General features: G+C 40.4%; 1 protein-coding gene across 1 annotated transcript in view; it reads left to right on the top strand.

The window, feature by feature from the left end:
* Window positions 1–14,047, top strand: part of MICU2 (mitochondrial calcium uptake 2) — a 1,974,490-nt gene that overhangs the window by 1,869,288 nt on the left and 91,155 nt on the right. The window contains exon 11 of the mRNA XM_044071592.1: window positions 1,850–1,958. Within this exon, the coding sequence (XP_043927527.1) occupies window positions 1,850–1,958 (109 nt within the window). The remainder of the gene's footprint in view (window positions 1–1,849; window positions 1,959–14,047) is intronic.

The following is a 14,047-nucleotide window of genomic DNA, read 5'->3' as shown; positions in this document are numbered from 1 at the left end:
GAGCCTGTTACATGCACTTCTGGCAGGAGTAAACCCACTGATGTCTGAAACTGTGTACACTAACAGTTCTGGAAGGAAAGAAAAAATAATTATTAATCTAAAAACCTGTTAATCTCACACAGCTCAGATCCTTTGCACCAACCTATGACAGTATGGGTACCTCACGCAACTTCACCAGAAAGCATAATGTAATCAACACCTGAAAGCATCAAAACCATTTACTTTCATGGTACTCTGTACCCTCTTGTGTAGTCCCCCTTCTGGTGGCTGTGAGATCACCCAAGCAACCACGTGAGAGGAGCTGTTAGCTCAACAGACACAAATTCCAGAGCTAATGCAGTGATAAAAATGAAAAAGTTTAACCTGTAGAAAACAGATTTGTTAGTAACAAGATTGCATAAAACATTTCCTACCCGCAGCACTAATTTTCTCTTGTAGTGTATCCAAGCACAACTCAGTGCAACAATGATGCTACCCTCCTCCACCTTAGTATTTAATTCATGTGACCTGTTCCTTTAACTTCCAGAAGAATCATATTTTAAACTGCAACACTTCTGGCCTTAACCGTGTTCGCCTTCTGCCATGTCTCAGCATGCATTTTACTTACTAGTCCCCACCACACACATTTCCTCCTGCTGTAGTATCTGGAAATATTTCTGCAGTTTTAAGGGGGGGGTGGTGGAAATGACCATTTCAAATTAAGCATTTGCCCAAACGTAGTAAATTTTATTAAAATTGAGGCATGTACCATCCATCATGCAGTTCATGATTTTCTGGTGACCCACTTATAATAAGGCACCATATTTAAGTCAGCAATGCTTCTCCAGAGTTATTAAAACCTTCAGTATTAGCTATCAATTTGATATTACCCTGTTTTGCAAATAAACATGCATTTAAAATTCTCATAAACTGACTATATTGTTGTAAAAAATGCTTTCTTTGCTTTGAAAAACTGGGATCCCCCTTCTGTGTACCTGAAAAAGGTGGAATCAAACATTCCTGGCTCATCCTAGAGCTTGTCATTCTGGTTGGATGGACCACATGGTATCCAGATTGGTAAGTATGCATATAAACAGTATGTGTTTTACTTCAGGAAAATAGTCTTCACAGCTGATGTAAAATAGTCATAAGAACAGTTCTGCTTTATGGTTTGTAAACCATTGTGAACATGAATGGAACTGTTACAGAAGCATGTCTTTAGTGAGTCAATTTATTTTTAGTGTTGGAATTGATTATTCAGATAAGGATGTTGAATTCCCTGTGAACTCTGTACTCAAGTCTTTATGAAATACAGCACTGCAGACAAGGAGTGATCCACATTCACTACTAAGCAACCAGAAATTAGACCAGTGAATACTGAAGTTGTCTGTTTTGCCTTGTGGAAATTTGATCGCTTTGTGGGCTTACCAGTCTTCATCAGTGTGTGGTAGCCAGTACCCTAAATTCACTTTTCACGCTGCATTATAATGTTGAATTAGGAAGCTGGTGTAGGACATCAGAGTACTTGGTGCAAGAAAACCCAGGAATCCTTTTCTCCTTAGAATGGGAATTATGGTCCTTCACAGCAGGATATCCCCTTTCCGGTCTGTTTGCAAGTGTCAGTTAATTTTCTATGCTTTTGTCAACAGACCAGTTTTGGTTTTCTTTGCCAATCTTCATTGTTAGCTGCTGCTGTGTTGCAGAGTAGGCTGTGTGTGTTTGTAAGTCGCATAAGATGCTGTTAATTTCATAGCATATAGCACACAGTGTTTGACAGATGAGTAAACCATGTACATTAATGGTGTGTTTGGTATAAGGAAAGCAGAATGTGTACTGAACAAAAGTATGCTAATAAAGTAATGTGTTACAGGTTATCACCCTTGAAGAATTCAAGTCATTTTGTCAATTCACAAACAACCTGGAGGACTTCATTATTTCCATGAAAATGTTTAACGAAGCCAACCGCCCTGTTGGACTGGGTGAGTATACTTCATTGTTTATAATTTGATATTATTGACTGTAACTTAAATTATTTGATTTGAACGAATGAGTCTAAAACAAAAGTTTATGTAAAAATGCCTGATTTTACTAGGATTGTCTTGGTTACTATGTTTTTGTGTTACTTGTTATTAGCTTGCAGAGAGGGTTAAGAATGAATTTTGAGGACTAATGTCTGATTCGGTTTACTATCAAGGCACGAAAATCACTTAGGCAAACGGTGATTTCCATGACAAATAACGTCGACTCATACATATTAAGTAGGTTGTATGGTCGACACAACAGAGTCGACAAATTCTGTCGACCATAGTTTCTAAATCCCCCATTCACAGCAATGCTGTGAAACCCTACCCTGTGTACGTCCTTCTAAACAGATGTACACATGAACATCGCCATTCCGACTGTCGCTCCTACCATGGTCGAGGAGGTGGCTGTCGGACATGTCACCATCGACCTTTTGACTGTAAACAGTCTGATTCTCCACTACAGTATTATTGCTTATTCTTTGAAATAACATATTTTAAAAATACCTTTACGTTCTCAACAGCTGTTTTTAAATTCCCTTCCCCATCCTTGCCTGCTGATTGCTAAGCCCCCTTCCATCAGTTTCACTGTCATTTGTTCCACTGTACACAGGGGTAAGAGTCAAATAGAGGGGCTGTCATCCAGACAGCCACCAAGGTGGTTTGTGCCCTTGCCTGCAACTACTGATGTAAACAACAGTGACATTTGCAAGGACCATAAGTCTGCCTCTGGCTAGATGATGTGGATTCTTGCATCACCTTGAAGGGGCTATTGTTCCCTTGCTATATGTATGCTTGTTTCCATGCACACAGTAATGAGGGCAGACATGACTAGCTTGGTAGTAACAAGCCCATGACCCTTAGATTTTTGCCATTTGTCACTTGCAAGCCATCACTTGCTTAGGAGCACATCTACAGATAAGTATCACCTCATCCCCTCAACATAGGTGAGTTGAGGTCAAGATGTTAATTGCCATCCTCCCCCGTCACAGTTGCTGCACTGCTTGAGTCACTACTCAGACTCGTGATGTTTGGGCTTTGGTCAAGCCTTTACCCATCTAGCTGGGTCCCCCAACAGATGTCTTAAATGTGTTAATAGTTTTATGCTTTGAAAGCCCTATCTTGATATTAATATGAAAATATGTTCAGTCTTTTTATTAATGAAATGTTAAAAATGGACTGTTTAGCTCTAATTACTGTAGCTTTCAAAACAAAATCAAGTTAGATTGCTTAAAAATAAGTACTGAGTAATAAAATAAGACTTAAAACACTAATATGCTACAGTCAATTGCAACTGAGTCTGCAATTAAATAAAATCAGGAATGAATAAATTAAAACAGTTGTGATTAAAAACAAATAAAATCATCCAACTGTGGTTCATTCACCTCCTAGATGAAACACATATGTTTTTAGTACTGGCCACCTGGACCTGGTGGGGGGTTGTCTACAAAAGATTCTAACTGACATAGCAGCTCATTGGAGTTGTGGTTCAGGGAGCATGTAGATGCAATCTCTTCTTTTGGCCCTCCTTGTGTGTTTACTGCTTATGTTGTGTTTTGGGGAAGAATATGCTCCTGTACCTGTTTTAAGGTAATGTAGTGATGGACTTCTGTGTTCTTATTTGTTTCCCTGTGTGCATCATGTCTACATGAGTGAGAGTTAATGCTCCAGTACCTTGGTCACCTCTCAGCTGAGTAATATTGTTAGGCAGGTTATGCTTTTAAATTGTAAAGTGGGATTGTAGAAAAAAGGAAAGGAGACGGTAAGAAATTAAGGGGCATTATATGTGCAGAGGATACACTTAGTGATTGAGGAAACAGGGAAAGTGATTAGTAGTAAAGATAACACTTCTACAGGGAGAGAGCTAGAACGTGAGGATGAATTGGGAGAAAGATAAGATGAGAAAAAAGAGATTAGCACACAGGACATGAAGGAGGGGCTAATAAGAGTACAATGCTCCCTTCTGTATGTACCTCACCAGACACCTGTAGCAGCTGAGGAGACCACAGGGGTTTCTGACCAGGAGAATCCAGGTCTTCCAAAACATGACATACATGGAAAGACTGAAAGCCATGTCACTGTACACAGTATCATACAGGCTGCCGAGAGGCGATCTGTGTTTGGCCTATAGAGCAGTCTCAGAACCTCCCATTATTGGAAATGCTGGACATCTGCAAACCAAATGCGACAAGAATAACTTGCTCCAGGGATCTCAACCTAGTATGTAACATAAACAAAACATGCTGGAGAGACAGAGATATATCCCAGTGACTGTGGCTCCCCTGGAATAGGCTCCCACTGCATGTGAAGCAGTGCTGCTCAATGACCCTATTCAAGCACAACCTTGACAACTGGATGGGTGATGGTAAATTCATCCTAGGGGTGGCACCTAAGTCCTTCATGGACAGGGGGAGTCATTGCTGTTCACAAAATTGCTCTGCTAATATTGGCCATGTAACTCTGCTCAATAAGAGTACCTGGGTTTTTACACAGCTAGGCTTGTAAAGGCCTTAGGGCCATTAGCATAGTAACCTCCTGTGAACCTATGAAGAGGGAAATATGTATGTATACTTGACAAAATAAAATAAGTAAGGATAATGATAGCAAATTAGGAGAGGACAAAATGATAGAAATGACCAAGGAAAAGAACACTGAGGAAAATATAAGAGCAGAAATACTCTAGAGACTATGGGTACCCAAAGCAGTTACATTCACTGTCATTGTAATGACTGTAGAAGGGGTGAAGGAACTAGCCATGCAAAACAGAGCACTGTTAACTCTGGAAATGGATATGTGTTGTTTAAAGTATATATAGGTGTATATAGATGTAGATAGTGAAAAAATGGGGAGAATGAGGTGAAGAAAACAAAACACTTCTGGTGAAAAGATTGCAAGAAGGAGTATGACAAGGAAAACTAGAAAGGAAAGAAATGTGGGAAAACGGGAAAAAGAGTATGGCTTAAACAACAAGAACAAGATGTTGGAATGTAACTGGATTAGAAATATAGCTATGAAAGAAAAAGTGGATAGGGTATTTAAGGAGAACTAATGTGCCCATTACTAATTTTGTAGGAAACATATCTTACAAGGATGAGTATAAAAAGTTAAGGAATGGGGTAGACAGCTTAGCACCTAGTGCATTATGGGAGCAAAGGAAAAACAAAGTAGTACAACAATACTGCAGAAGAAGTCTCTACCAACCAAGACTGAAGGAAGGCTTGAAGATTAAAAAAGGATGATATGCAAGAATTAAAGGATTATGGAGAGGGATATAAATAATTATAGTGGAAATGTATCTACCACCGCAAACATCAGTAAAGACACGGAGGAGAATATTGGCAGAGATAGTTACATTTCTGCAGGGTATTAGAATAATTATATGAGAGAGCAACACTACATTGAGTAGACAGGATATAGACAAAGGCCCACAGAGTAAGAAAATGTCAAAAGAAGGTAGATTCTTGAATCAGTACTTAAGAATGATGAGCTGGGTAGATATCTGGAAAATATAAGAGAAAAAGTACGTATGGATAATGATATATATATATATATATATATATATATATATATATATATATATATATATATATATATATATAGAGAGAGAGAGATATATATAGAGAGAGATATATAGAGATATATAGATATAGATATATATATATATATATATATATATATATATATATAGAGAGAGAGAGAGAGATATATATAGAGAGATAGAGAGAGATATATATATATATATATATATATATATATATATATATATATATATATATATATATATATATATACACACAGACATAATTCTTGGTTCCAGATAGAGGGTACATCAGGCTAGAGTATAAAAACATGATCAAGAATGTTGAGATAAAGCCTGTAATGCAGCGATAGGTCTAGATATGCAAATTAAGAAAGAAAAAACTGAGCTGAACAGACAGTAGAGGGTTTTTGCATACCTTCTGGAAAGGAAAGAGGAAAAAAATAGTTGACACATAATAAAGAAAATAATAGTGGGGAACAAAGAAGAGACAGGAGAGGCTTAGGACAGGACAATGCGAATTATAAATATACGAATCCAAAATCAAATGAAAGACTGAATGAGGATTGGGAAGTTTAGTGAGAAGAAAATGGACATCAAGTTGGTAGAGTTGCAGAAATAGAGAATGGGGAGGTTAGTAGGAGGGAAGAGAAAGGGAAATAAATAATTCACAGTTAGGAAGATGAGAAAAAGTGGCTTTATAGTTGTTATATTTGTGTGATAATGTAGAGCAGCAAATGTCCTAGCAGTAAAACTTTGCAAGGTGTATGAGGGGGTATGCAAAATTCACCTAAATAAGGAAGGAAGGGATGGTCAGTTACTTGAAGAACAAATTACAGAAAAGTGGGGAAATGCAGGAGAATGAATGAGAGATACCAGTACTAAAAGTACTGAAAGAACTAGAATAAGAAGATAACATACATTTAGTAAAAGGCATAGATAATTAAAAAATAAGAGGGCATGGGAATGAATGTCAAAGAGAAAATCCTCGAGAAGTGATGATATGCCAGTAGAGGTGTGAGATTTATGTAGGGAAGTAATAATAGGAAGGTGGAAGAGCTTAATTGACAATATTATGGAAGGTCAAAGACCCCCACACTCATGGAGAGAAGTGGTTATCTTAATAATATACAAGGAAGAAAGGATCCACTGTCCCTGTCCTCCTATAGACCATTATTGTTCTTTAAATCATAATTACACATGCAAGTATTAGCAGACAGGTTAGGGAAAATATTGCATAAATAATACAGTGGGATGGGATGAGGGTTAATCTGTTCAGAATAATATTAATATTACAAGACAAGCAAGAAACAGGGGAAAGGATAGCATTAATTTTACTGGATGTGGAAAAAAAGTTTCACAGAGTGGAATAGAAGTGCTTGTTTGAAGTCTGAGAGAGATGGGGATTCCTGAAAGAGTTGGTTGAGGTAATAAGGACTTGTAAAAGAGCAACAGCAAGGGTGATGGTTATTTTTCCTGAGACTGTTGCTCTAAAGATAGAATGAGGAGTAAGACAAAGGGTATCATCTGTCTCATCTCTTATTTGCTATATCTTGAGCCACTAGCACAGACACTAAAACTCAGGTATGAGGATATAAATGGAAAAGGGAAGAAAACATGATTACCCTATATGCAAATGATGCTCTGAGTAACCTGGGGGATCACTTAAACTATGGGCAATCTTGGGAAAAGATGGGGGGTATAGGTAAAAAAAAATAATGGTAGTAAATTTGCAAATAGATAAAGTGGACATGAGGAGAATGAGAAAATATGGAAGAAAATAGTAAAATCTAGGGATATGGTTACGGGAGACAATAGAAGATTTAATGATGAGAACGCACAGTATGATATGTTGCAAGATTAGGGTGCATATGCAAAAACAGGATAAAGTAAGCAAAGACATTGACCAAAGAATCCAGATATTGAAAATGGTATGGTTCTGCAACTGACATACCCAGGGCAAGTGTTTTGGGAACTGCAAGGAAATTGCTTCTTGAAAAAATGTAAAGCAACTATGTCAGAAATATATCTGGCAGGGGGGGGGAGAACCCCAGTGTAGCATGGGAGTAAGTCACTAAGTTTACAGATGCTACAAAACCTTGATTCAGCACGTATGGTTGAGAACATTAGACTACTAGTTCTGAAGTATAAAGCAGAGTGGAAATGAATGATAAAAGTTGGAGGACAAGAGGAGTGAAGATGTGGCAGAATTTCTTTTGGAAACACTAAGTGGATTAATACATCTGGAATGGAACTCTATCCCACTGCAAATAACATAGACTCGTATACCTCCAAATACTTATTGTTTACATTTCATCCCTTTTTTCTCTTTTGGGCCAGAAAGACACTCACTTAACCACAAGGAATAACTTTATTTACATAAATTATATCAATCACAGGGTCTAAGTTGACAAGACTCAATATCTGCTTTCTTATTGGATCAACCTCTGCCCTCCTTCTGTCACAGTTTCATAACTTTTTCTCCTCATGTATCCAAAACTAATTCTTCTTATGACATTCCAAGCAGCCCAAACCATTCTCACTTTCCTAATGACTTCATTTCTCAATCTTATAGTTGCACTACTACTAACATTTCATACTATATTCATTATCAACCGCTTTCATTCTTTTAATATTTCTGTAGTTAAGCTGTCTCTCTTAATTATTTTAATTGCAAGAAACTGCAGGCAATATTACAGTATGTTTTTCAATGTTGTTATCTCTCTCTGCTATATACAAGCCCATGTTCATAGGTTGGTACTAAGCTATCGGCCCTAGGGCCTATACAAGCCTAGCTATAACAATTCCCTGGCTATTTCTTCCCACACTATTTACTTCCCTGGACCCCTATCTAGTAGGGTGACTGACGTGATCCCTGGGATGAATTTCCTTTCTCCCATCCAATCATCAAAGTTCCTTTTGAAGAGGGCCAAAGAGGTGCTTTGCTTGGCATGTATGGGCAGTCTATTCCAGAGACTGGGGAGTCTCTGGGTCAGGACCCTATCCCTCCAGCATGTTTTGTTTATTGTGATGACACTGTTTAGATCCCTGGAACGTGTGGCTCTGAGGGATTGGGATTTCTTTGTGTAGCATGTCCAACAGCTCTGGGTTTGACATGGCCTTGTATGTTAAGCAGAGATTGCCTCGGAGTAGACAATATGTGACAGAGTATAGCTGGAGTTTTTTAAGGCGGCCAGCATAGGGCATCTGCTTTAGGCCTGTGATTCTTTTAGTGAGGTATTTCTGCGGCCTTTCCAGTTGTTGCAGATGTCTCGAGAGGTACATACCAAATGGGCGTTGTATTCTATAATGGGTCTAATGAGGGATGAGTACAGTGGGACAATGACCTCCTTTTTTCTGGGTGAAAAGCCCTTGGTGATGAGGTGTGCCACATAGAAGGATTTCCTGACTGTTGTGGCAATGTGGTTATTGAAGGTGAGACCACTGTCCCACCTGTGTCCCTAAGTCTCTTATGACACTTTCGGTGTTTAGTGTACTGCCACCTATGTAGTAATTCACGGGTACATGTTTTTCCCAAAGGGAATAACTATACATTTCTTGGCATTGAGCTTGAGCCCATGGCTCTGGCACCAAGCATCTGTTTCTGTAAGGCCCTTTTGTAGAGTATCCACATCATTTGGGGATTCAATAATGGCTCCCAGTTTGCAGTCATCTGGGAACTTTGTTAGCCAGAGTCTCTTAGTGTTGGCCCGTACTTCAGAGAAGTAGATGCCAAACAAGACAGGTCCCAGGGCTGAACCCTGAGGTACTCCACTTGTCTGGAGCTGGATTTGGAGTCAGCTATTTTTACAGTGTGGGTTCTGTCAGTAAGCCAGTTGGCAACCCATCGAGTGACGTAGGGATTAAAGTCCAGCTTAGTAAGTTTATCTATGATTCCAGAGTGGGGGATGGTGTCAAAGGCCATGGCGAGGTCCAGATAGGCTGTGTGGACTGCCTTACCCTTGTCCACAGCTCTGGAGACTGATTTGAAGAAGTCAATCAGGTTCAGGAGACAAGATCGGCCCTTCACAAACCCAAACTGGGTGGGGTCCAGTGTTTTAAGGTTGCCAATGTCTTTGTTTATAAGTTCCATGATAATACATTCCATGGCCTTGCAGATCAGGCTCGTCAGACTGATTGGGCGGTAGTTCCCGGGATCCAAGGTGGATTCCCCCTTTTGGAGTGGGATAACTGTAGCTGTGCGCCACTCAGTGGGCACGAAGCCTGAGGTGAGGGTATGATTAAACATGACACTTAGGTGAGGTGCCAGTTCATTTTGTAGTTCATATAGTACACAGTCCGGGATGTCATCTAGTCCCATGGATGCTGTATTCTTAGCTTTGGAGAGTGCTTTTTTTACCTGTGTGGCCGTTATTACCAGAATTTGGCAATCTTACGGTATTGAGATGGGCCATTTAGGGAGTGAGAGGGGGTGAAGTTGGCACTGAATCGATCTGCCAGGATATTGGCAATATCCTTGGGATCAGTATATTTAATGCCATTCTATTGTAGCTCAGAGCAGATCTGAGCATTGCCATTTAGATTCTTGACATAGTTATAGAATGCCTTGTGGTTGTCTTTGGAATCTTTGACAATTTTATTCTTGTAACTAGCATTGGAGGATTTTATGTCCATTTCTTATGAAATTTGAATACTGTATATACCTATGCAATCTATGTACATGGTCTGTTTTTAAACTGTTTATGTAAGCTATTGTAATTTTTCTCTGTCATGTATGTACACTTACCTACATTTTGTATTCCTTCTGATGTAATGTAACTGTATTTTATGCACATATCAAAACTGGTATTAAACGTGGAGCTTTTCTCCCCAGGCCTCTGCTGAAAAACATTTTCATCCTAGCCACACTTTCCTGGTAAATAAAGATATATAGATAAATTAATAAGATTAATTGTTTTCCCAAACACAGTTTGTATTTCTATTTGAGTAGAGGGATACTGTTTTCTAGTTCCATGAATGCAGACTGTTTTGGCTACTTTTCTAGTAAGTGTTGTTTTCCCACTTCATACCTGAATCTAGCAGTCCCCTGCAATCAGTTAATACATTGCAATTATTGCTCTAATATGTTTGAACTCTATCAATCAGACCATCAGCTGCCATCTCTGCCTGTTCTCGATCTTGGATGCTGGCAGTCTCTCCTGACCCACCAGTACCTAATCCAAAGCCTTCCCATTGCCTGAGAGGAGATTGCGGCATCCCAGTGCAGCACTGAATTTTCAGTCATAGGCATCACCCCACCCAGCACAACACTTGACAGGCAATGATATGAGGCTGCTGTGGTCAATATCATCTGTCAGTGCATGCCTCCTTGATGCCGCTGCCAGGGCTGTTATCTCTGCTTACGACACCTCCTCCTCGGGACAGACGAGACAGTAAAATACCAAAGTCATTGTATGTAAGTTTGCTGTATTGTAATAGCAAAAGGCTGGTTATACTCTCCTTGCAGTGAGTTCATCACATTCCGTAGGCATAACATCAATAACATGCTTTTCATTGGTTACAGTTTTCACAGATATAACAGTGTTACCATTGCAAATACACACTCTTAAGTGTTGTAGCCATTTTTCTTCATTTAAAACAGAGTATATCAACAGTTGATTCTGTTTGTTGCCAGACTTTGACTCATACTTTTACAATGGGTCATTTTGATAAAGTAGCAGGCAAAGCCCTTTTAAATTATCAGTGGCTAACATTTCTTCCATTGTAATTTTAATATAATGACCCTATGAATTTAGCCACTGTTCAAGTACAGGTTTAGTACACATAATTGAGATCTTATTATTTTGTTAGGAGAAAAGATAACAAGAAGTTATGTACTCACCATAACGTTCGATGTATGTAGTCCATCTCGGCTCACATTCTTACCCGTGGGTTCGGAGCCGAACCTCGGCTCTGACTTTGCCATACTCTAGCTCAAAGTCTTTCAGTTGGCTGGGCTAAGAAGGTATCCCATGCTGCACTGCTCCCTTTCCCCAGATCTTGTTTGCTGCGAGCTAATCATTCACTCCTCCACATACAACAACATATAGAGAAGGAAAAACATACTAACCAGAAAGGAATTTGAAACCATACCTAACCCCTAGGTCCTCCAGGATGGGGGAAGGAGGGGGGGGGGGTAAGAAAGAATGTGAGGCGAGTTGGACTACATACATCGAACGTTATGGTGAGTACATAACTTCTTGATGTTATGTAGTCCAATCTCGCCTACATTCTTACCCGTGGGATAGCGTCCCCAGCACCTGAATCCTGGGAGGCTCAGTGGAAAATACTCCTGAACACTGTGGAACCAAAGGAAGACCTGCCTCTGGACACCAAATCCAACTTGTAGTGAGTAACAACGATGTGAGGAGATGCCCATGTAGCCGCAGCACAAATATCATCCATAGACAACCTGGCCTGAAAAGCTGTAGAAGTAGACACAGATCGGGTAGAATGTGCTTTCACTGGAAATGGTAAATTAATGAAATACAACTGGAAATCCATCTGGACAAAGTGACTTTGGAAACAGGAGACCCAATCCTGTTTTCTGAAAATGAAACAAACAACTGATCCAATTTCATGAGATCCTTCGTTCTATGTAAATAGAATCGTAATTGTCTGTGCACATCCAGCTGATGAAATCTAAATTCTGCTTTGTTCGAGAACTCTGGAAAGAATACAGGTAGTTCAATGGATTGGTTTAGATTACTGACGGAAGCCACTTTTGGTAGAAAGGAAGGGTTAGGTCTGAGAGAAAGCCTGTACGTATGAAAAATCAAGTAAGGTGGTTTAACTGATAAGGCTTGAAGCTCCGAGACACATCTGGCTGAAGTGATGGCTACTAAAAAGATTGTCTTCCAAGTAAAATATTTTAAATCACAAGTGGCTGCAGGCTCGAAGGGGGGTGAAGTGAGATATTGCAGAACAAAATTTAAGTCCCAAGGCATAACTGGTTCAAAAACTGGAGGACGAAGCAGCATAGTGCCCTTCAGGAATGCCTTACAAAGTCTGTGTGCCATGAGACTAGGCTCATCAGCAACGTGAAAAGTGGAAACAGCCGCCAACTGGACTTTAATAGTTGCAGCCGCTGATCCTTGGTTGAAAAGCATGGAGAGGAACTCTAGGACTGACTAAATTGGAGCTGTATAAGGATCAATTTGTCTTGCATGCGCCCAGATGGAAAATCTCTTCCATTTGCTGGAATAGATTTTTCTGATGGAAGGCTTATGGGAAGAAGACAGAATATGAACCACCTCCGGTGAAAAATGATAAAGCCTGACTAATGATGGAAGTGGAGGAGCCAGGCTGTCAGCCGGAGGGTCTGAAGAGAGGGATGGAGCTGCCCTGACAAATGAGTCAGCAAATCTGATTGAGGGTCCAAAATATAGGGGGTGTCCACTAGGTAAGGATGGAGGAAGGGGAACCAGATTTGACAAGGCCAATGTGGAGCAATCAGAATCATTTTACTTCCCAAAGATTGTGCTTTTTGAATAACCTTTGTCAGCAGAGGAACAGGAGAGAAGACATACAGTAGACCGGAGGGCCAATCGTGAACTAGAGCGTCCCTGGGTGATTCCCCCTGAGGGGGGATAAGGGTGAAGTAGCTGCTGCATTTGGTATTGAGGGGGCTGGCAAATAGGTCACAGCAAGGCTGAACCCCACCTGTGGAAAATCTGCCGCAACCTGATTGTTCAGGGACCACTCGTGAGGGGAATCGCTCTGTTCAACCTGTAAGCAATCACATTGGACTTCCCCAGAATGTGCATTGCTACAAGAAAACGTTGGGAAGCCACTGCCCATTGCCACACTTGCATGGCCTCTCTGCAAAGGGGGTACGACTTGATTCCTCCCTATTTGTTTAGATACTATACCACTGACATATTGTCTGTGTGGATTGCAATTGTCCCGAGAGGAAGAAAGCTCTGAAGTGCTTGCAACGCTAGTAGCACTGCCATCTCCAGGACATTGATATGCAGATGCATCTCGTGTTCCTGCCATGTGCCTTGGACTGTCCTGCCTAGTCAGTGCCCCCCCACCCTATCTGGGAAGTGTCCGTGGTCACTTTGGCAACCGGAGGGGATGGAACGAAGGGTCGAGGTTGCTGGTGTGAAGCCACCAGTGTAGATCCTGCTTGCACCTGTCTGTGATTATTACGAGATGAGAAAGAGGAAGATGTTGCAGAGACCACTGGGCAAAGAGTAGTTGAGGATCAATCTTGCCTTCACTCTTCTCAAGGGGAGTAACGCGTACACCTGCTGTTGTAAACTTTGAATCCTTTCTCTTGCTAAGAACGCCCTCATGAGCACGGTGTTTAACTCGGCACCTATAAAGGTGACACGCTGCAAGGGCAACAAGGCAGACTTTTCCCAATTTAGAGTTATGCCTAATTGTTGACACAGATTGATCGTGGCATCTCTGGTTTGTAGAAGTAAATGTCTGGTGGTGGCAGAAAGGAGCCAGTCGTCCAGGTACAGAAACACTTGGAATCCCTGATGTCTCAAGTGAGCCG

This window comes from Protopterus annectens, chromosome 5.part0 (genome assembly GCF_019279795.1).
Source record: "Protopterus annectens isolate FY-2018-M chromosome 5.part0, PAN1.0, whole genome shotgun sequence".
Lineage (NCBI taxonomy): Eukaryota > Metazoa > Chordata > Ceratodontiformes > Protopteridae > Protopterus > Protopterus annectens.
Note: the sequence above shows the minus strand (reverse complement) of the source record. Positions and strands in the feature narration are given on the sequence as shown.